At 39.9% G+C, this 23108-nt stretch overlaps 3 protein-coding genes across 3 annotated transcripts; 1 reads left to right on the forward strand and 2 right to left on the reverse strand.

The window, feature by feature from the left end:
* Positions 1–1797: 1797 nt before the first annotated feature.
* LOC103364065 (uncharacterized) lies at positions 1798–5857 on the reverse strand. Its single transcript, XM_008291071.1, has 3 exons — positions 5411–5857; positions 5187–5304; positions 1798–3778 (listed from the first exon to the last, which is right to left on the reverse strand). Exons 1-3 carry the CDS (start codon positions 5743–5745, stop codon positions 3038–3040), a joined length of 1194 nt encoding a protein of 397 aa, XP_008289293.1. The 5' UTR covers positions 5746–5857; the 3' UTR covers positions 1798–3037.
* Positions 5858–9992: 4135 nt separating this feature from the next.
* Positions 9993–13186, reverse strand: slirp (SRA stem-loop interacting RNA binding protein). Its single transcript, XM_008291070.1, has 4 exons — positions 13072–13186; positions 11786–11844; positions 10894–11001; positions 9993–10428 (listed from the first exon to the last, which is right to left on the reverse strand). Exons 1-4 carry the CDS (start codon positions 13136–13138, stop codon positions 10360–10362), a joined length of 303 nt encoding a protein of 100 aa, XP_008289292.1. The 5' UTR covers positions 13139–13186; the 3' UTR covers positions 9993–10359.
* Positions 13187–13520: 334 nt separating this feature from the next.
* alkbh1 (alkB homolog 1, histone H2A dioxygenase) lies at positions 13521–18601 on the forward strand. The gene is made up of 6 exons (XM_008291069.1): positions 13521–13664; positions 15104–15212; positions 15627–15789; positions 16322–16412; positions 17298–17491; positions 17686–18601. The coding sequence occupies exons 1-6, from the start codon at positions 13527–13529 to the stop codon at positions 18131–18133; spliced, it is 1143 nt and encodes a 380-aa protein (XP_008289291.1). The 5' UTR covers positions 13521–13526; the 3' UTR covers positions 18134–18601.
* The last annotated feature ends 4507 nt before the right edge of the window (positions 18602–23108 follow it).

The raw sequence follows: 23108 nt of genomic DNA on the forward strand, positions 1-23108 counted from the left end.
TTGGAAACGTGATTGTAATTTACATGATTTATAGATTACCTCCTACACAGCCTGCTATTGGCATCAACGCCCGAACACACTTGAACTTGTTCTATGGCACTTCTCAAGATTATTTTCTCCTGACTAGATTCGTGCTTATGTTGAATCCGCTCTCAGATGTACCTCACTTCGGATAAGCCTCTGCTAAATGAAATTGTTGAATTGTAGAAGATTGGTTTTATGTATAAAATTTCAAAAGTACTGAACGAGACACATCAGGTCAGGACTGCACCAGGAGTTCACGTGGTTAACCTTCAGAAATTCTTCCCCCTGGGTCAATACAAAGTTCTGTTCTGCAGCTGTGAGGTGTCCAAGGGAGAACATTGAGCCCAAATGACCTGAACTGTGGAGCAAAGACGTGTGTGCTCCAGTGAGCCACATGCTTCATCACAGAACCATGATTATCCATTGTTTTTGCCCACAACACAACTGTCACCTCCCAACCACCCTACTCAATAAATATGGCGGCCTGTGACTAGTAAAATGAAACTTAAGTTACCATTTTACCACTTTTTAGTAGATTTGGTGCAGATTGCAGTTGGTGCTTGGCATGCTGGCATAGGGATTTCCAGGGAGTGTTGAGTGTTGCAGTAGTGCTGGGAAGGCTGCATCGCTGCACAAGGAAACTACTTTGATGAAGGCCAAAGTCTAATCATATGTAGCTTCTGTTTTTGTTTTGTTTTTTTCCTAAACAGTCTCAGATCATTTTGATTGAACCTTATATATCTTTTTAAATTTGGCTAGAAAAAATGCAGATACTGCACTAGATGAAGACACTAAATGATGCTCCAGAGCAAACCAACCTCCACATCTCCCTATTTAAAGTTATTTAAAAGAACAGTTTATACAGAGGGACAAGTGGTGTCGAAGTTCTTTTTGTAGAGCACACATTTACTTTGCTTTTGTATGTTCAACATTTTTATTTAAGTTGTGCTAAACTTTTCTTTGTTTTAACAGGGTATCTGAACTTTTGCTGCCGGGGTCATCTTGCTGGCTTTGGGCAGAGGATGGTGTCAGAGGAGCACCAGGTTTTTACACCAGAGCAGCTAATCAAACCACACCAAGTACCTGCCACTTCAAGGGGTGGACCAGGTTTAAATATTAATTTATTCATTTGATTTGCTTTGGGTAAGTGGATAGATTTTGGGTTTGTTAATTATTGTTGTTGTGACTAAGCTGACCAACTGTACTGTTTTGTGCTTTTTGTAGTTAGTGTAGGTGTGGGTGTTTTGTTTCCTCTATTGTGTGCAACTGGTCTGATCAGCCAGTACATATATCCCCTGTTGTTTGGTGTTTTTCCAAGTCTGTTATGAGTTTTTTTTTTTTTTTTTTTTTTAAATCAGTGTAGTTTGTTTGCTCTGTTACTGTGTTGCTTATAGCCTTTGTTAAGTTCTGTTCTTTTGACCTCTTTTTTTTTTTTAATTTTATGTTAGGGTGAAATAAAAACCCTACCTTTTGAATTCACCTGCAAGTCCTTGTGATTTGCAGTTCGGTTCCTCACAGTAACGTAGAGTAGTTTACAGTGTTTGACTGAGAGTTGTTGCGCTCAAACTGCAGCACATGTTGAGGGTTCAATGACGAGAGGGGCGGGGACTTCATAGTTCTGTACATTCTTGAGGAAGCAATGGTGTGGAGTTACATCTGAGCCATGAAGTGATTATTTTCATGGGGGAATGAATGAATGAGTGAATGAATAAATAAATAAATAAAAAACTTCTACATATGTAACTTTGAAACTCGGAGATGAGTTTGCAGGGGTTAAATGAATGACAGTAGACTTTAATAAGCACCCATCGGCAGCAGACATTTTAAATACCACTCATTGATTCAGTGGCTACCATTCAACAGACACAGTTAACGCCACACTTCTTTTCTGGTTAACTCAGAAAACTGGCTCTAAATTAGCCTCTCTAACCAAATGTGATTCTAAATTTGTCTCCACATTTACCAACTACTGTTAGTGATGATAACAAACATCACTTGGTTTATACAAGACTTTGGAGGCACTTTCATTTATACACGCTTTCCATCAACAGTACTCAAACACAGTGGAAAGTTCTCAATTCTCCAGAAACCCTGTGCTACATCTACCCACTGCGCTCAGCAAAACTCAGGAACATTCACATTGACATTGTGCTGCAGTCCAACCTGTGCTTCTAAATCCTGCAAAAAATGCAAAGTTACATCCAGATGTTTAAAAAAAACATCCACAGAAACCTTGTGTGTCTCTGTGTTCAATATGGGATGAAATGTGACAGTCTGCATAGCAATAAGCACCTACTGTAGTACTAATAGAATGTAGTGGTTGTCCGCTGTCTGCTTTTAAAATCTGTGCACACTGATGCAAATTCACGATTTGCCTTTACCCTTAATGTGTCTGAGTATGCCAGAGTCCATGTGACGAAAATGTCATCCATAAAGCCTACGAGAATCTCTGCAGACCCTTCTACATGTAGCCCAAACTTCACGTCCATGTGGCGGCAACAACTCAAGTGTGTATGCACAGAATACAGAGGTACAACCGACTGTGTATGTATAGAAGACAGTCCTTCAAGCAGAACAGAAAAGCAGTAAAACAACAACTGCATGCCCATGGGTGTCTGCAGCTGTCAACAAAAAGTGTGATCAAAGCTTTCTCTATCCAGATGCAATACAGATGGAGTAAACACTGGATTGTGCAATTGCATATGATCAAGAGGAACAACCAGTGTTTGAACTTGTTGAAATACAGTATGTTAAGATAAGTGAGGCGCTCATACATTGTGCTGTGACTTTGTTGCTAATGCACAATGTGTCATGTTCATCCAGATGACCCCTCAGAAAATCATCAAATCCATTTAAGAAAAACTTGCTCACTTACCTCTACAGGTAGAAGTGACAAGTACAATATATATATACAGATAGATAAGCTGCTCTTTTCCACACTTAACATAACTGTAATAGACCGTCTCTATCTGCAAATATGTGCTTAGTCCAGACTGAAGTCCGACACTGGCTTCTATGCCTCAGCCTTTCCCAGAAGTTCACTTTCATAGTTTGTTAGGAGACATGCAACAGTATATAGCTGGTTAATGTTGTGTAAAAGCTGTAGTGGGATCTCTGTGTCAAAGAACCCGTGATCCTTCACTCTGCCTATGAGATGCTCTACGTGCGCACTGAGGCGTGCAATGGCCTGAGTCTCCCTGACATCACAGGCAGACATCTGGGACTTGAGAGAGAGAAATGGCAGCATATAGATTTCACACAGTGCAAAGTCATCAACCAGAAAACCTTGGTCAACCATGATGGCCATCCCAGGTCTCAACAGGGACAGAATTCCAGACTTTTGTATCAAGTGGTCGTTACTGACAGATTCAGCATACAGCTGAGAGATGAAGGTGACAGCTCCATGTGGAGCAACTCCAAACAGTCCTTTGAGTGTACAGTGGGTAGCGAGCTCTTCACTTTCAAGGAGAGATGAGGAAGGACTCTGGTACCTCAGCTCTGTGCAGTTCAGAATGACAGCAGTGTCTGCATAGTCCTCAAACTCTGCTGGTAAATGTTCCGTTATTTTCTTATTTGGTATCCAGATGTTTATTGATCCCAGGACAGTGTACAAAAAGTTACTCCATGTTGTGATGATCTGACTGACGGTGGATTGCTGGATTCCAAATCTGTCAGCAAGGTCCTTTAGTTTTGAACCCAGCGCTAGATAGTTGAGAAGCAAAAACATCTCATCAATGGGCTGCAGAGAAGGAACCTGTTCAAAACAAAATTAGAAAAGTTACGAAACTTACTTACCAAGCCCTTCAATTCAATTAAGTGACCGGGTTTAGGAGTAGCAACAAGCTTATTATTGTCCTGTTTTTTTTTTTTTCATCAAATGTACCTTTTTTTTTTGCTTAATTTCACACAGATTTATATCAAACACCATGTAAATCAAAAACATCCTACCATTCAAAACAATACTATATCTCATGTTATTGGTATATTTTAAGAATGACGGTGCTTTAAAAGAAGCTGTATCCCTCATGAGTTGCTTCGATGTGCAACAGCCAGACGGTGTGTGAGCAGCACTCTCAACACACTCTGGGCATGAGATAGATAGATACAGCAAAATTTCTGTGAAAATTGCAACTACAGTACATTTTCTTCTCTCATAAACACACTGTAGTTGTCATAGTGACAGAACAAGAGACATGGTTGCAAATACACTTGCTGACCGTCATGAGGAAAAACATGGCATTCTTTTGCTTACAGCCAGGAGGTCAGGGTCGGAACGACTTGTTGAAAGAATTCAAAGAGCAACAAGTTAGTAAATGTGATAGATTTTGAACCATCTCCTCAAATAAATGTCCAGTGAGGTTGATTCATTTTGTGACAAGCCAGGTGTTTTCACCATCACAGTTTGACAAGGTAATCAAGGGTAACAGCAAAATGTAAATTTGGTTTTATCTTTTTAGCCAACTCACTAATGTGGCAAAGCCCTCTATAAGCAAATGCAACATTCACACTGGTAACATCAACTCGTGTTCCTGCAAGTTTCTGAAAATCACATGGATGCACTTCAACAACACCAGCTGTGAATGATAGACTGAACTCTTGCAGAAAGAGTGAAAGTGGTTGATTTAAAGGTACACTAAAGCACTCCTGCACTTATCTTTGCAAGAAGTGACCTTTCTCTAACACAGCAGCATGTTGTGTAATGGTTGCATATTAAAATGTATGAATACAGCACGTTAGCGCAACTCCCTCCTGCTGTTTCATGGCTTCTTTTGACGTCCTCCACTGCTTTGCGTTGACATTTTTAAAATGGTTTTCTTTTCTTATTTAATAGGAAAAACAACTAATTTTAGACTCTGTGTTCTGACATCTATCATTCTGTTACTTTTCCTGATGCTGTAGGTTATAGCTGTGGTATTGCTTCAGTATGAATAGATAATAACAGTCATACTTTAGTTGTCATGACAACTCAATTCATTTAAAGAGGGACATGGTCTGTTGTCTGGTTTATTAGGACTTTATAGTCTCTGTAAGGTACTTCAGACTGCATTATTGCATGACATAAAGTTATTCATTAAGTTAGATTGTCAGTGTTTCAGTGTTTACTTGTGCTGTATGGTTCCTAAAAATCCTTCTATGAAATGAAATAAATACAGCTTACTTACAGCAGGGACACTTGTCTCTGTGAGGACGTCTCTCTGTGTGTTCTTCATGCTGACCACAAGCGGCACCAGATGCTCGATGGATGCCCAGAAGCCCATGAGGAGCTCATAGGATGCAAACCTGAACACATTCCGCGTAAGTGAACATTCAACCTTCATTTCCAATAAAACTTTACACATGTGGTTATTTAATAACTTTCAGTGTCAGTATGAACTTCACAGCTTACCTTGTGAAAAACCGTATGTCCTCGTCTGAGCCAGCAAACCTCTGGAGGCCGAACCGCTGCTGTATCCGCTGCTTCGGCCGCAGAACTACTTCGGGGTCCGGGACCAGGGCGTAGTTGTGCTCCGTTAAGAAAGCCTCCAGGTCTTCGACCGCTCCGTCCGCCTCCACGCTCCGAGGAACACGGTATTGGGTCCAGTCAAAGAGCCCCGGAACAGCTCGCGGCTTCAGCGGGCGTCGTTCTCCTTCAGGCCCGGGCTCCTGGAAGTCCTGTTTGTTGAAGTGCCGGTCATACACTAGGCTAACGGAGAACTTGTCCTGCGGACAGACTCGATCCATTTTCGCCTAAGCTCCGGGTCAGGGGGATGTTTGTGAAAACCAAGTGTTTTGTTGTACTTGCTGGACGAGTGGCACAAAGGCACGCAGCAGTGGTCACATGTGTTATCATCAGTTCGTTTAAGTAAACAAAGGTTGTTTAGAAGCATGGTGGCAGCGCGCGCCAAATACAAGCCGGAAGTATTGGTGGAGAACCCGACTTTTGTCAGCCAATCAGAGCGGAGTTCCTGAGCCGCCACTCCTGTGAACCAATTAGATTTAAGCAGGATGAGTGACCCTCTCAGACAAGACATGTGGAAGTTTAGCGCTACGGAGCTTCATCAATTAGCTAAAGTGACGGCATTCTTCTCATTTAGGCATTGGTCACTTTTTTGTTGATGTTTCTCATGACTTGATGCAGACAGACCTCCACAGTGCCACGATATTTCTCATTCATGTTAAACTAGACAATACTTTCTCTAAAAACAATAAATATTAATACAATAACAAGCTCAATCTAAAGTAACAGCAGCTGAGCAAAGTGTCCAAATAACTAACAGCCCAGTTTATTTCTGATTTCCCTGAAGCTTAAAGTTCAAGACTTAACCTGAGGACTGCTTTGACGTGACAAAATATTAAACTGCAGCTTATAAATTATGACTCAGTTTGACAACTCGCCTCTCTGCTGTGAAGACATGTAGACATACAACCCCTGGCAAAAAATTATGGAATCACCAGTCTTGGAGAATGTTCATTCAGTTGTTTAATTTTGTAGAAGAAAAAAAAAGCAGATCACAGACATGCCACAAAACTAAAATCATTTAAAATGGCAACTCTCTGGCTTTAAGAAACACTAAAAGAAATCAAGAAAAAAAGTCAATAACAATTGTTTTTTTTAGATGAAGCAGAGGGAAAAAATGATGGACTCACTCAATTCTGAGGAAAAAAATGATGGAATCATGAAAAACAAACAAACAAAAAACCACTACAACACACCACTAGTACTTCGTTGCACCACCTCTGGCTTTTATAACAGCTTGCAGTCTCTGAGGCATGGACTTAATGAGCGACAAACAGTACTCTTCATCAAACAAAAATTTTCTCTGATTGCTGTTGTCAGATCAGCTTTGCAGGTTGAAGCCTTGTCATGGACCATTTTCTTCAATTTCCACCACAGATTTTTAATTGGATTGAGATCCGGACTATTTGCAGGCCATGACATTGACCTTACGTGTCTTTCTTCAAGGAAAGTTTTCAGTTTTTGCTCTATGGCAAGATGCATTAGCATCATGAAAAATGATGTCATCATCCCCAAACAGCCTTTCAATAGATAGAATAAGAAAAGTCTCCAAAATTTCAATGTAAATTTGTGCATTTATTGAAGATGTAATGACTGCCATCTCCCTGGTGCCTTTACCTGACACGCAGCCCCTTATCATCATCAATGACTGCGGAAATTTGCATGTTTTCTTCAGGCAGTTGTCTTCATAAATCTCATCGGCTCTGTACAAAAAGGGTCAGAGCAGACTCCACCTGCTGCGCAGACTGAGGTCCTTCGGTGTGCAGGAAGGCCTCCTAAGGACTTTCTATGACTCGGTGGTGGCGTCAGCCATTTTTTATGGTGTGGCCTGCTGGAGCAACAGCATCACGGCAGCCGAGAGGAAGAGTCTCAACAAGCTGGTGAAGGAGGCCGGCTCCGTCCTGGGCTGCAGTCTCGATCCTGTGGAAGTGGTAGGTGACAGGAGGATGATGACAAAGCTGTCATCATACATGGACATTACCTCCCACTCTCTGCATGGGACTGTTAAAGCCCTGGAAAGTTCCATCAGTGCCAGGCTTCTTCATCCACGCTGTTCCAAAGAGAGGTACCGCAGGTCCTTCCTCCCCTCTGCTGTGAGACTCTACAACCAGCTGTGCTCCCAGTAGACCCACAACATGCAATATCCCCTATAGCTAATATACCCAAAAAGAGTATTACTCATATTGAACAATATTTATTTAAACTCCACTGGTTATTTGCACTACCTCTCAATATGTATGTATGTATATATCTACATTTGCACTTATTATTATTATTGTTATTATTACTATTAATATATATATATATATATTTTTTTGACACAGCTGACTGTGAACAACCACCATCTTTTGCAACAATCCGTGATGATTTACCTTCTTTAAGAAGTTTGATAATCTTTGTTTCAACTGACATCTCTCGTGTTGGAGCCATGATTCATGTCAGTCCACTTGGTGCAACAGCTCTCCAAGGTGTGAGCACTGCTTTTTAACTGCAGACTAATGAGTAGATTTAATCTGATGCAGGTGTTAGTTTTGGAAATGGAAATTTACAGGGTGATTCCATCATTTTTTCCTCAGAATTGAGTGATTCTATCATTTTTTCCCTCTGCTTGATCTAAAAAAGCAATTGTCATTGACTACCACAGTCTTTTTTCTTTTAGTGTTTCTTAAAGCCAGAAAGTTACCATTTTAAATGACTTTAGTTTTGTGGCACGTCTGTGATCTGCTTTTTTCCTACAAAATTAAACAACTGAATGAACATCCTCCAAGACTGGTGATTCCATAATTTTTGCCAGGGGTTGCACTAACCTGCCATCAGATCCTGGCCGAGACTGATCCGCTCTCTATGCTCTCTCAGGGTCAGTTTATAATTATAGCAATTACTAAATTTACCACACTGTTTTGCATGTCCAAATGTGCACAACTCTCTTTGGAGACGCTCATATTGATCCCGCTGCTGCCTGATGCTGCAGGTGTTCAATAAACTCAGAGAGAATAGTTCTAAATAACTGGAGGAAAGAAACATCAGCTCCTGTTAATGTCTTCAGAGGGGGAAAAAAAAGTCAGATTACATGTTTTGTTTTTGGATGGACATTGGTCCTGAAATGTGGAATAAAGCTTTCCTCTATTTATGGTGAAAAACATGTGTGAGCTACTGGATACCTTGAATTTCCCCAAGGGGATAACTATAGTATCTATGTATCTATTTATCTATATCACTTCACACAACTCAAAGTAATGGCTGAACTCATAAGCATAATACTTGAAACCCTTTTTTTTGTGGAATCCTTGATGCGGCCCAGCCTCACTCAGACTCTACCTTCAGCGGCCCCCAGGTAAGTTGAGTTTGAGACCCCTGCTCTAGCATGAAGCAGATTCTGTCATTTTCTCCTTTACTTTATGTTTGTAGAGTTTCAAGTAACTTTTGGACTCAAATCTTCTCACTAATCTGGGAGTCTCTTGGTCTCTATACCTGAAAGTCTGCTCTTATTTTTGAATGTAGACACCAACACTGAAGCCGCTGACTTCATCAATCCATCAAAATCTGTTTCTGAATCACTGTAAAATAAAATCATTCTGGTTAAAATAATGACTTTAGTTGCTGAATCTTTACTTATGTTAGATGTACGAGACCTAATTTAACAGTTTGTTGTGATCTTTGTAAGGGGAGGGCACTGCTGCTGCTGCTGCTGCCTCTGCCATGCTTCATGTTTATGGGGAACAACAAAGCAAAGCAGCAAAGCAGCAAATGACTACATATGTAAATAATACATATTTTAAATGAAATAGTACTTTTATATTTAGACTAATGGTACTTAGCTACACCTGATTTTTTTTCTACATAATTACAGCAAAAATGATCAATGTAATGGATGGAGCCTCAGAGCTCATAGTTATCCCATGTAGTTCGGAATGACTGAAAAGTCACTAGTACATATGAATATATTAATGCTAGAAATCTATTGGTATTGAGTTCCTCACATCAATGCTAATTTTAAAAATACTCATGCATTTTAGCATTCGTAATACATATTGCAGTATGCACCCTCTAACCAGCAGGGGGCACAGTAATACCTGCATGAGACAGGTCTGAGGATCAAGGTCTGAGGTGCTGCAGTTATCCCCTTTTGAAAGTGGTTGGGCTAGTTTATATTTTATCACTAAAACGTCAGCACCACTGCATGCATATGTCCTACAAGAACTACATTTTTCAAAAAATACATCACTATGAGCAGTTTACAGCACAAGGTCCACCATCTGCTCTGAATTTTATAAAGCATGGACCATTGACTCAAAGAGAACCCATGTAATACAGGAAATAAAAAGAGCCTCTTTGCATTCGTATCGGCACAAACATGCAGAAGGTTTGTTGCCCAAGGCCTTAACCCATTTAAGCCAGCTGCAATCCATTGCGTTACAGTGTCCGTATGCATTGGAGGAGAAAGCGAAATACTACATTACAATTAAAGGAGTAGAATTAAATGTTGCCTTTATTGCAGTATACGTGAAACTAGTAAATAAACCTAAAACCCTACAAGTTCAAATCAACATGCTATGTACTGATGATAGCATGTGTCAGGGTGGTTACAGGACAGCACAGATAATAAATAAATTACAACTGTACATCCCATTAAAACAATGACAGCAAGACTCAGACCCAAATTCACTGGAGATGTGCAACCAGAGGAGCCCTGGTATCCTGGTCTGAGTTGTCTTTATTACCTTAACATCACTGCAAATATTTCAGGTATCAACCAGCTGAGGTCTTAATAAATCTGGGCCTGAAAATATAATAGCACATCTTGGTCCGTCAGATCCAAACAGCAGAACCACACAGCTTCAATCAATTTCACTTTCTTTGTTGACCTTCCGCCCTGGAAATGGATGTCTGTTCTTGTGAACCTGGAGCTGAAACCAAACAACATCAATTAACAGAATAAAATATTTTCAGTTTCGGCCTTAGGTCACAATGAGATCTTATTTTGTTTAGTATGACTACTAAAACAGGCTTTCATGTTTTGTTCATGTTTGCATTGATATGTTAACATCTGCTGCATTGTTTTCTGCTGATCACATTTTATCCACTGTGATTAAACATACAGAAAATGAAGCACTTCAAACTAGGTGAATTTTGTTTTATAATCAGTGCCAATGATTGATCAGCAATACATATTTAACAACAAGGCCCAACCATACGAATATCAAGAAAAGTTGCAGTAAGGACGTACGTAGAGCAGTGACAGATGTATTTATCGTAGTATATGGGACAGAGTGTCTAACAGGAACTACAGCAATTGAAGCCTCACTTGTGTTAATAATGATTCCATAACCCACAAGACCATGCCTAGGTGATGAAAGTATTTTTCGTCTTACCTTGGTTCCCTCCAGCACATGAGGGTCTTTCTGAAGTGCATTGTTCAATGCTTCCTCTGTTGTGAATGAAACCCAGCCGAAGCCTTTGTGGAAGCCTGTTTCTTTTTCCTGGTGCAACACACAGAGTTAAACACCTCAACTGATGCAAGACTTTATCTACCTTTGTCAAAAACAAAACCAGATATCATGTTCACTCAGCTGGTTAACTCAGTATATAGAATATTATACTTTTATAACAAAACTTATGGCTGTAGCCTAAAAGGAAACATTACAGTACAAATGACTGAATAAATAGGAAAATTGTTGTCATCAGTGAGTAAATGTATCCGACTTCAGGAGTAACAATATTAATCACTGGAAGAGAAAAGAGTCATATAGGTTACAGTTACCTTGATTGTCAGGGCACATACTAAATGTGTGTACAACAAAAAACTGTTTTAAGTCTCTTTTCAGTGGCAAGTGCCTGCAGATACACATCAATGAATATCACTTAAACACTCTCCCTTCCTAAGGACATGAAAAAGATTCCTCTTATTAGTGTGGGAAGGTGGTTCTAAATAAACTATATTGGTTTTAATGGTTGGAACTCTGTGGCACAAAGGCATTGGCAGGCTTTAGGTACATGCACAATACATTTTAGCAGGATCATTTCAGTGTTGGTCTTGTTCTTTTAATGGGATTTGTTGATCAAATTTATCCTTTAATGTACAGACAACAATAACAATTAGCAACAATAAATCAGTGACGCGGAATGGAGAGAAGCTGTGTGATGCTCTGATTTGAACAACAACAACAACAACAACAAAAAGATACATACAGTACAGACAGAATCAACAAACAGTATACAAAGTGAAGTGAGTCATTCAGTCATCCTAATGTTGTGACAACTTACAAATTTCAAAAGACACTTTTTGACTGTGCCAAACTGCCCAAAGTAGTCCCGTACCTCCTCTGCAAAACAAACACAACAGATATCATCAAGATACATGAACAATACTGTTTATCATTTAAAATGCAAACACAGACTAATAATCTGACAGTCAAAGGCCATCAAGTAGCTACCTGTTAACTGTCCTGCATCTAGTCCTGCAGAGAGCCTGACCCAGGGTTTAAAATGTTCAGTCAGTGGTTGACAGTCATGCTGTTGATGGTGTCTCATGTGGTAATGCATGTTTTAAATCTATTACACAGTGAAAATTCAATTGAAGCTTGACATTTAATTTCTCTCACAAAGTAAATCACAAAATATCTAATAAATATTGCAATTAGATATTTTCCCCAAAATAATTTTGCCTTCTATCATCTTTACACTGGATGTATGATATACAGTACAAATGATTCAACAACATGTATTCTAAGGTACCAGATATTTCCTCAGGAAAAACAGAGACCTGAGGATGTTCCCCAAAATTGTCAAGGGCAAGTAACTAGCCTAAATGTGTTTCGGCTGGCCCATTAAACACTGACCATAGCTATGAATGCTAGGTTATTAAACAAAATGGGCGTCATAATGCATCATATAGACTAAAATGTAAAATTAATAATAGACGAAAAGGTGCTGGTGTGTGATTAGTTGCGAAGGACTCAACTGTTTGTAACAAGAAATGTAAACAACATTCATATATGTCTATTTGGAATGGCAATATCTCTTTATATCTCTGAGTGGATACTGCTGTTTACCTAGAAATAAAGGGAGGATTATTTCATATGAAATACACAACCAAATCCACATTCACATCATCTGTAGTGGCTCGAATAAAACATAGGCCATGGCTACTTTTATGTCCCAGTCCGTCCCTGGTACAAGCTCCACTGAGTTCAGTTTGAAGCAGTCTGCAGCGAACTAGCCTCTCTGGTATTGAGACCACATGTACAATGCGACACAGTGGAAAAGCACCCCAAACTACAGCTTTATAAGATACAGTATGGGTTGGCTAATACCCCTCTCAAACAGACTGAACACCAGCCTAACATTACTGACTGGATACGGACAGGATTTCTATATTTATTCTACTCGTTCTTGAAAGACGTGTTCCCAACACACGTTTGTTTCCTCACATGCACTAGCTGATGCTGACCTATGTGACGGCTTTAAATACACAAGAAATGAGGTGACAGTCTACATTTTCCAATTAATATTAAATATGACTGATAATCTGAAGAATTAAATGGACTTACTGCCCGCTGCAGTCCATGGTATTCTAGCCACGAACAGCTCGAAGACTTTCTTAGACGACGCCGCCATGTTTCGTCCTTGGTGTGTCACTCTGACCTGTGACACGGGATCACGTGATTGGAGCTGCTTCCTGTATGTGACGTAACTTCTTCTTCTTCTTCTTCTTCTTCTTCTTCTTCTTCTTCTTCTTCTTCTTCTTCAGTGGTTTCCGGCAGGCTGTACACGATGCAAGCGTGGCCAACATGAATCATTTACTTTATATTCTTACATAGACGTTGGTGGAGCGAAGAAATGTGACATAACATATAGGCATACACAATAAATTAAAAGAAACTTTAGAAACACTCTCGGTAAAAGCAAGTTCTTTAAAATCTAATTGTCTATGGTGTTTAAATTGACTCAGACAGTTTTTCGAAAAAGCTCCGGAAGAGATTTGAGTTGAAAGGTCAATGACGTCATGGCCAAGATGGCAGCCTCCTTGGTGGAGAACGGAGAGGATGCATTTCGAAAAGTTTTTAAGTTTTACAAGAGAAGAAACCCTCCGCCTGATCTCAGCGATGTTATTGACTTCTCCAAAAGTGTACAGAGTGACAAGGTAAAGGGAAATATCAGACGAAGCAACAGTTCACAAGAGCCACGCGATTTAGTCTGACAGTGTGTTTGTTTAACTTCGGGACTGCAATATACAACAGTGCAATATCACCTAATGTCAAATGATTTAAAGCTGTATCACCTTACAGTAACTGCATTACTTCTCAGCTGAACAGTAAAGTACTTGCTCTGATGTACAATTACAAACTAGTAGTGTAGGTTTACTATATTAAAAATACAGGATCTATATATAGAGCCTCAGTAAGTCGTATTGAAATTCACATCTTCTGTTTTTTTTTTTCAATATTTAGTATTTCCACCTTTATTTTATACAATCCATGCAATTTTTCGTCAACCCAAATCACATCAGTGTTGCCCAAATTACTTTTTTTTTTTTTTTTTAGCTGCTCTTTGCTGGAGGAGTCCTGTCCTGTAACTTTCTCTTCAAAATAACTTAGAGGTGTTGTATTAGATTTAAGTTTGGTGATATACTTGGTCAGGTCATAGTTTTCTCTACTTTAAAAACTCTTATGTGATTTTGACAGTGCAATTTGGACCATTATCATGTGGAAATATTGATCTTCTGCCAAAGCTTCTGCAGACTGGGAGTGATCTGGTCAGCCAGTATTTAGTTTCATCCACAAGCGTTCAGGCTGCATCTGTACATGTAATCTCCTCAACACCTTTTGCACTCATGTGTCCTCACATCGTCACCTGACAAAAATGTGCTCCCAATATTCATCAGGCTTCTTTTCATAGTGTTTCACAAAGTTTCATCTTCAGGTTTGTGCCAAAAAGCAAGCAAGGGTTATTTGCTTGGCCGCCATCCATAGAGGTAGATATCGTGTGCAATGTCTTAGTTGGGCACAAATCTTGTATCCTTTCCCATCTTTTTGAAGTCTCATAACCAGACTTTTCAATTCCTCTCCATGTGGAGCCATGATGCAGATAGACACCAAAACGGAAAAAAGTTCTGGTGTTCACAGGTTAAATGTCTTCCAGTGGTCACATGTTTTCCAAATTGTGTGTCTGTGATCACAGATGTATTCACTGTTTCTACTTGGGGGGCCTGTATTTTGAATAGAATCTTTCTGAAGTGTTGTTGATTGTTCATAAGAGGATATACTTGTCAACTTAAAAATACTATAATTATTGAGAGGTAATGCCATTCTACATCATTTGGGATTAAAGTAATATTGCACAAAGGTGTACTCAATTAAGTTGTATATTATAAATCTTCAATATTTCATAAACAACTCATTTATTACCTGAATGATTGTCTTGAGTTGCATTAGATTTAATTAGAAGTCTCTGTTTTTTTTTCTGTTAGGCACAAAGTAGACAACCTGAAATTGATAAAAGGGACTGACTACTAGGAAAAGCAGTGCATGTACCAGCCACTCAATAGAGCTAATGAATAATGTTTGTGTGTTAAATATACAGATAGTTCCAGCTAAACTGGACTCTGCGGCAGTGAGTGATGTAGAGGCTGCCAGGGTTGGATTAAAGCCTGTCAGAAACTGGAGAGCTTTCAGCCTGCAGGGCTACCCAGGTAAGTGTGTGACTGATGGGGGACAGTGAGAAGACTGTGACACACTCTCAGTCCAAAGTTTTGAACTAGTATTTACTTTAAGACAAAACTGACATGGAGCAAAATACAGAGGATGAAAATAAAAAGAAAACATAAAGTGAAATGTGTGTCAGAAAGATGCTGGGCCACCAGGATGCTCAGAGCAGCTGAGAATGCTTCATGTCATCAGCTGTCCAACAGTATTTGAAACTCTTACTGGATGGATAAACGCGGTCCACCATGACTTCCTGTATTTTGTCATTTCACGCTAAGTCACAGCATCTTCATTTATTACGGTGTAACATTGTACATGATGAGACTGCATAAATAACAATGGGTTTGATCTTTTCACTTTCTGTTTCTATGACTCACTACTGTCATGTACTCACCATTCAGGGTTCATCTTTATCTCCAATCCGTTTTTATGGGGTTCCCAACCATACTGGGTCCGACAGTGTCTGAAGATCTACCCACAGAAACCAAACATCTGCAACCTGGACATGCACATGTCTCCTTCGGACACAGAGGACATCTGGGGCAAGAGTGTACATGCCCTCAGGTAAGACTTTATTTCTTAAGAACAAGCAAATATTTGTGCATTTAAAACCTCAGCATTGTACAGTTTTTTACAAAAATATGAACATGCACAGTTTGTTTAGTTTTGAAAGAACAGGCACAAATGCTGCAATTCATATGGATAATTATGTGGATAATAGCTCATTTTATTACTAACAAGTTGCTGGTGCTAGATTAAAAAGGAAGTCAACCAATCAGTTCCCTTAGTTTTATCTCAGATTTTGTTTTAATATCTGATATAGTTTGAGATACACACAAAAACTGAAGAAATCAGAAACAACCCTTTATGTTACAAAAAAAATTCCATATTGTTTTGAATCACCCCAAGGAAGTATTTTCAGACTGATGCTGAAGATCTTTCATCCATCCAATGCACTAAAAGTAAAAACATTCTGTAGGAGTCGTAATAGTGTAAAAATGCAGTGCTCTTTTTTGCTTGTGACCACACATAGTGTACGCTTTTAGTGACGAGGTACCCTTTGTAAGTGTGCTCTGTATTTGATTCCTCTCTAAAGTTTTCCTCCCTCTGGAAAGCAAAAACCAAAGACCCTACTGGAGAGGCTGCGTTGGGTCACTCTTGGATATCATTACAACTGGGACACTAAGGTAAGCAACACACTCTGTGTGCTGCGTCATGAATACCAGCAAAATCTTCCCCAGCCTAAGAGTGGGAAATAGACTATAGTAGTACAAGTACGATCGTCCTCAAATTCATTCATATCCTTCCATTAAAGAAAAGGCAAAATTCACAATAGTCACTCAAATAATTAGAAACCGAAAAAAGTAATAATAAATAACAATTTGCTAAATTATAATTTACTGAAATAAGACAATGCTCTTGAATTGTGGTTGAAAAGAATAATTTTAAAAAACAAACAGAACTGTCCCAGACAAATTAGAGCACTTTGCTGATGAGCAGTGGGGCCAAAATCAAAATACCCGTCAACAGGTGCAGAAGTCTGATTGAGAGTTACAGAAAACACTTGATTGCAGTGATTGAAGGGTTGTTCAACAAAATATTAGTTTACAGGTCCCATCATGCTTGTTTGCTTGCTTGTTTGTTTGTTTTTTAATATTTCTGTTGAACCATAATTCAAAAGCAATGTCATGATTTTCATTACATTTTTATTTATTATTACTTTTGTTAATTTCAGCTTATTTCAGTGAAAGCTGTTTTTTTCCTTCTTTAATGGGAGGGTATGAATACATCTGAGGATAACTGTAGACACTAAGTTCTACACTTTATCACAGTCTTTTAAAGCCATCCTTATCTGTTCAGTGGTGCTGTCTGCCGTAAAATTACTCTTTGATTCTTAATTATGATTAATCTACCAGAATAACCATGACCTGGATGACTGAGAATCTTCACAGACATCTAAAGAGAATTGTGTTCGTTTAATTTTCCACAGCCTGTTAAAACATACAGTATGTCCTCACATGGTTTTTCTTGCCTAACAGCTCATATTTTACCTTTCTTTGATCTGTTCACAGACTTACTCTGCCAACAACTACACTCCTTTCCCAGCTGACCTCCATTTGCTGTCCCTCCAAGTAACAGCTGCCTGTGGCTTCCCAGGGTTCAACTCAGAGGCTGGAATCCTAAACTACTACCGATCAGATTCTTCTCTGGGAATCCATGTGGATGAATCTGAGCTGGATCACACTCGACCACTGCTGTCCTTCAGGTGAGAGGGGACAATAGTCCTAAAGCAAACACTGCGTTAAAGAGGACTTTCTTCTCCATATCTGGGCTTTTAAAATTTGTTTGAATGTGTCATCAGGTCAGGCTGTTAACATGGGAAAGAAAAGTGTTCATTGCCTGTTTACCTAGATAACACTGAAATCCTCTCACTGTACACTTTGTTGTCTTTTCTGATAGTTTTGGACAGTCGGCCATCTTCCTCCTGGGAGGCACCTGCAGGCAGGACCCGCCCACTGCCATGTACATGCACAGTGGGGATATGATGGTGATGTCAGGACAAAGTCGCCTCCTTTACCACGCTGTGCCACGCATCCTCCCCGCACCTCAGGGACACACTACTATAGAGGTGGAAGGCTGCAGCCTGGCTTCATCCCCACAGGATGGCGCTGTGGTGGAGCTGGTTTCTGAGGAGGACTGGGCAGTATGCTCCAGGTACATCCACAACTCCAGGGTGAATGTGACTGTCAGACAGGTGCTAGGGCCTGGGCAGAGCTTTCCAGAAACACCTTCTTCTCTGCAAAGGACTGATGCAGACCAGACAGACGGGTACCATGACGGACCGGCAGACCGAGAGCGTGTAAAGAGGAAAAGAAGCAGTGACTCTGTTGATACTGTAGAGACATGAAATACACTACTGGTGTGATGCTTACTTGGAAATGTGATGCTGCAGGGGACATTTACTAGTCTTTCTTTGAGGGGTATTTTATTGTGTTGCTTGTTTAAAGCATAAACCTAAATGTGACAAATGTCTTTCAGTAAGGCAGCGAAACAAAACTCTTAATCCTCAGGGTGGGGAGGGCGTTGTTATTGCTGATATCGATTTTTTGTAGACATCCAAAAATGACTAAAACCAATATTCTTCTTGAAATGACTGACTGAAATTTGAGGGGAAATGGAACTTTTGCACTTTGAAGCAGAAATGAAAACATCTTTGGCGTTAAAATGGTCACAGTAACTCTCTTTGTAAAAATTTTTTTGACAATGGTTCCAAACATACAGGCAGTCAAATGTTGACTCATGAGTGCAACTTCAAAATGAAAAAAATGTTACTATTGCAAGAAATAAAGATAAAAATGAAAGTATACCAGGAAAAGATGTAGTACATCCCTTCGTCTTTCACCTGATATTTTGGAGCATTTCTGTTTGTTTCATATTATTTTTTGGCTTGTCAAGCCATGGGTCGCATTAAAAAAATACAATCTACAAAGTGCTCAAGGAGCACACTCTGAAGACAGCAGTGTGCATATATTGGACAGAGAGCCAGAGCTGCACTACAAAGCGAGATCAATTTGTCAGTAAGGTATGTTGAGCTTAACGTCAGAGTTTTTAGTGTCACAAAGGTGGCCCTCTTAACCTACTATATCGTCATAGTAACTGATGTTGCAGAACCAACCTGACCCAGAGAAGGTCTATACTTGCATTTTTGAATTTAAATCTTCTATAAAAAGCATCTCTTTTTCACCCAGGAGTTTTCTAAGAATTCTTTGTGAGTGATACACATTCTCAGACATGGGAGCCATGGGTACGTTAGTAAAACCACTGAATGAAGCCGTGCAGTTACAGTATGGCACACTGTATGCATCTTGTTGCCCCAGAAACCGATATGTATTCTGCTGATGAGGCAGAAATTGCATTATTATGTTTTTATGTTTGGTCCTGATTGGCTGCCAAGTCAATTTACAATGCTGGCACAGCAGCTGATAGAACACAGATTATAAAATTGATTATTCTATTTTGGAAAAATAAATATATTAACATGTAATTCACAGTTTTCCATCACCTTCCCTGTCATTGTTTATTGCTTGCTATTATAACAACCTTGACTGAAGTAGGCGGCACTGCACAGGTCCATTTTGTGCAAAAGAAAAGTCACATGATGTGTTAAACACACCCTTTTATTTTAGCACACACAGTCTGAAGCAGAAAGTCTGTGCTAAAGAAAGTTGATGAGCATTTTTGTGATACCTGATATCTCTGATAGAGGTTTTAGGTTTTGTTGAGCTGACTTGCACAAAGAAAGTCCAGCTATGTCAAATTTGCTTTGTGGTACAGGCCTCATTTGGTATGAAAGAGGGGTGAAGGAGGTCATCTTTGTCAAAATGGAACAACCTTCAGTCAACACAGTGGGAGATCCATATCACCAGTCACCAGCCACTTTGCAGAAATTCTCACATGACAGCAAGATCTAATAAAAAGCTTATTTAATCAGGTATTCTCATTAAGATTGAAGACAGAGAACAAGAAACATTTATAATCAGACAATTGCACCAAAATATAAAAACAACACTCCTAAAGCAAGACGACAAAGACAACTATGTTAATCAAAAACAAAAAAAGATCTAAAATGACCAAGGGGAGCAAGCAAGTCGAAACGTGGTTTAGCTTGCAATTTATTGTATTAAAAATGTGCATAATAACTGAAGCACCTCTTTCTATGGTTAGTGTCTACTGACCACCTTTTCCTGACTTTGCATGTTTACCCATGATTCAAAGCATGAGTTAGGAATTTTACCTCTAGTAGGACTATCACTGCCCGAATGTATTTTATGCCATGATCACTGTTAAAACCAGCTATGAGCAGTCATGACCACAGACCTTTGGCGGATGGAAAGCACACAGTTCCATGTTCCATGACAGTCAAATAATAGCTTAGCAGGCAAAACAGTGCAGTTGATGGCAAGACTTTTCAGCCACACCAAATCACAGTTGTGATCTCAGCTGTGACACATGCAAATGCTTTTTAATTTATGGTACATGATAGGTATGCAGTTTACTGCAAACCCTGCAACAAAGGTTTCCATATATGCAGGAAAAATAAGTAAGACATTTCAGTTGGACTACACTTCCCTCCACTTCTTTGCCAACTATAAAGCTAACTATGCTAAACAAAAATGAAACTTGAGCTTGCCACCAACTGAGAGAGCAGGGCATAAACATCACTCACAAGAGAAACATTTGCTTTTAGCTTGAAACAAATATAACTGTAGAAACATTTGACATTCTCCTTGTGCCAGTACTGGATGACATGCGACCAGTGCATTTGCTGTGTCTGACAGAGATTAAATTAATTCACAGAGTTAATATCAAGGCACATATGGGAACACATTAATTTCCAAGAGTTTATTTCTTTAAAAAAAAAAAGGTAAATCCCAGTAGGATATTAGATCATTACCAAATGACTACCTTTACCATTAACCTTTTATGATCAATCTGTCATTGGTAAGGAAAGAAGACAACAATTTTAGGACAGCTTCATATATTATATTTTCTTGCTTAATTATCTTTTTTCTATTTTTTCTATTGACTGGTAAAAATCATCAGGGATTGTCCTGGTACCGCAGCACTTTAGAGATTTGTGTTTCTGCTAACAAAAAAGACCTTTAATGGTACATGAAAAGCTCATTGCTCTAAGTTACTGTAATTTGTTAGTTAAACTAAACTTTATTGGAAGATTGCATGACTCAAAAACATTGATTGAGACAGAGAAGTCCTTGAGTATATAATTAACTGATTTCCAAAAAAAAAAAAAAAGTCCTACTGGATTATAATGGTGATGCTTATTTACTAGTGGTGCAACGGATCAGAAACCCACGGTTTGGATTGTATCACAGTTTTGAGTTGCGGATCGGATCATTTTCACAGCAGCAAAAAACAACAACAACAAAAAAAAAGAAAAGACAAATGTCTCACTAACATTATTATGCTCAGACCATTTTAAAGGGTCTGAGCACCTTGAGGACCTCCTCAGCCACTTTCACATCATCATCAGACAAGGTGACAATGTCTCTGACATTTTTCTTCAGGGTCTTGTCTATCAGTGCAGAGTATATAGCTGTCTGCTGCTCAAGATAACGTTCCAACATATCATAAGTGGAGTTCCGCTTTGTTGTGACATCATGTATGAGCTTATGAGTAGCCAGCTGTAGCATTTCTTGCTTTGTCTTTAGCACTTGAGCAGCTGTTGTGCTTCACTGGAAGTAGGAAACCACCTTCCTGATCCTTCCAAGGAGGCGGTCCATCTTATTTAACATGATTCCCTTTCGGGATGCTAAATTTATTACATCTGCAAAGCACCCTATCTGTGGGCCCAGTCCTGCCTCATTCACTGCATTTATTTGTTTTTTAGCACTAGCTGTTGTGACTGGGATATTAGTATTGGGCCTCTCTATCTTCCACCCTGCCACTGCTTTTGTCAGTACTTGCGCCAGATTTGTGCCTGTGTGACAATCATAGACGGGACGTGTCTGCACCACAGGGCTTCTCATCTCCCACTTCGCTGTGATGTAGTGAGCAGTCACAGCTACATAGCTTTCCGTTGCACTGGCGGTCCACCCGTCTGTGGTGAGCACAACAGACGATGCCTGGGATAATTCAGCAACAGCTTTTGTTGGCACGATCATCTCACTGAAGTTGGTGTGTGACGGGCTCTCATAACGGGCTAAAGCACATTCAGCATATGTTTAAACCCCTTCTTTTGTGCAACAGAATATGGACTTATGTCTGCAGCTATAAATACCCCAATAGCTTTTTTTTATAGCTTTAGCCTGGCTGGATACTGCCGCTAAGGGCTGTTTAAATGCCGCGGTGATAAGTGGTTGGTGGAGCAACCTTCATCTTGGCTCCTTTCATTGACACGTCAGGGTGATGTCGCTTCAAATGGGTGGTCATGCTCAATGTATTTCCACTCTCATATGGCTTTCCCGTACCACAATGCCTACACACTGTAATGGTGTTGTCTACCACTCTTCTTCCATCATCATTGTATTTTACAGGGAAGCCAAAACGTTCCCATACATGCTACTGAAATGACACAGGAGGTTTTTCATGCTCTGCTCCTACGGAAGCCATGACTACCGCTGTACTTGACTAGAGTGGATTGAATATGCGCCTTCCACATATTTTTTCCTCGATCAACCAATCCAGGGACAACGTACATGCCGTACTGTTGAGAAAGATGCGTACGGATCCCTCTGCATGCCATACCGTGGAGAAGGATTTGTAAAGATTGGACATCAACAATGGTCTGTTGCACCACTAGTTGGGTGCACAAACAAAAATAGGCCTTGCTGATTGTGGTTGGAGGCAGGGGATTGGGTTAAGTTTTCAACCATCAAAACCTCACAGTCAGAAAAATATCCTCTGCCAAAGGATGCTGAGAAAAACACACACAGTTTTAGAGCGGACTTTAGAGCGGATGACACGCTGACCACACAGGCGATGTCCAGATACACACTGATTGATCGCGGATGCGCCTGAGTCTTTCCCAGCTGACTTGGGGCAAAAGCAGGATACAACCTGGGCAGGTCGCCAGTCAATGGCAGGGCCACACAGACAACCAAGCACACTCACATTCACACCTACGGACAATTTAGAAACACCAATTAACCCCAGCATGTCCCAGGACTGTGGCAAGAAGCCGGAGCGCCCGGTAAGTACAAATGCGTGCACAGGAAGAACATGCAAGCTCCACACAGAAGGACCCCGAGCCCCGATTCCAAACCAGGGACCTTCGAGCTGCCGATTTGATCAAAAATCAAAACACACAGACTCCCCCGGCCGAGGTTGGTAACAAGCACCTTGCGAGCTGTGAGGGGTCAGTG

The sequence above is a fragment of the Stegastes partitus genome, unplaced genomic scaffold, assembly GCF_000690725.1.
Source record: "Stegastes partitus isolate 25-593 unplaced genomic scaffold, Stegastes_partitus-1.0.2 Scaffold713, whole genome shotgun sequence".
Taxonomy (NCBI): Eukaryota; Metazoa; Chordata; class Actinopteri; family Pomacentridae; genus Stegastes; species Stegastes partitus.

What these genes read in the sequence shown, in the direction of transcription:
- slirp (XM_008291070.1), bottom strand. Translation starts at nt 13,138, where the DNA reads ATGGCGGCGTCGTCTAAGAAAGTCTTCGAGCTGTTCGTGGCTAGAATA. An exon ending in AAAAGTGTCTTTTGAAATTT is followed by an intron (nt 11,002 to 11,785) that starts GTAAGTTGTCAC and finishes GTGTTGCACCAG; the next exon opens with GAAAAAGAAACAGGCTTCCA. An exon ending in ATGTGCTGGAGGGAACCAAG is followed by an intron (nt 10,429 to 10,893) that starts GTAAGACGAAAA and finishes GTTTGGTTTCAG; the next exon opens with CTCCAGGTTCACAAGAACAG.
- LOC103364065 (XM_008291071.1), bottom strand. Translation starts at nt 5,745, where the DNA reads ATGGATCGAGTCTGTCCGCAGGACAAGTTCTCCGTTAGCCTAGTGTAT. An exon ending in GACATACGGTTTTTCACAAG is followed by an intron (nt 5,305 to 5,410) that starts GTAAGCTGTGAA and finishes GAATGTGTTCAG; the next exon opens with GTTTGCATCCTATGAGCTCC. An exon ending in CAGAGACAAGTGTCCCTGCT is followed by an intron (nt 3,779 to 5,186) that starts GTAAGTAAGCTG and finishes TGTTTTGAACAG; the next exon opens with GTTCCTTCTCTGCAGCCCAT.
- alkbh1 (XM_008291069.1), top strand. Translation starts at nt 13,527, where the DNA reads ATGGCCAAGATGGCAGCCTCCTTGGTGGAGAACGGAGAGGATGCATTT. An exon ending in CAGCCTGCAGGGCTACCCAG is followed by an intron (nt 15,213 to 15,626) that starts GTAAGTGTGTGA and finishes CTCACCATTCAG; the next exon opens with GGTTCATCTTTATCTCCAAT. An exon ending in ATTACAACTGGGACACTAAG is followed by an intron (nt 16,413 to 17,297) that starts GTAAGCAACACA and finishes ATCTGTTCACAG; the next exon opens with ACTTACTCTGCCAACAACTA.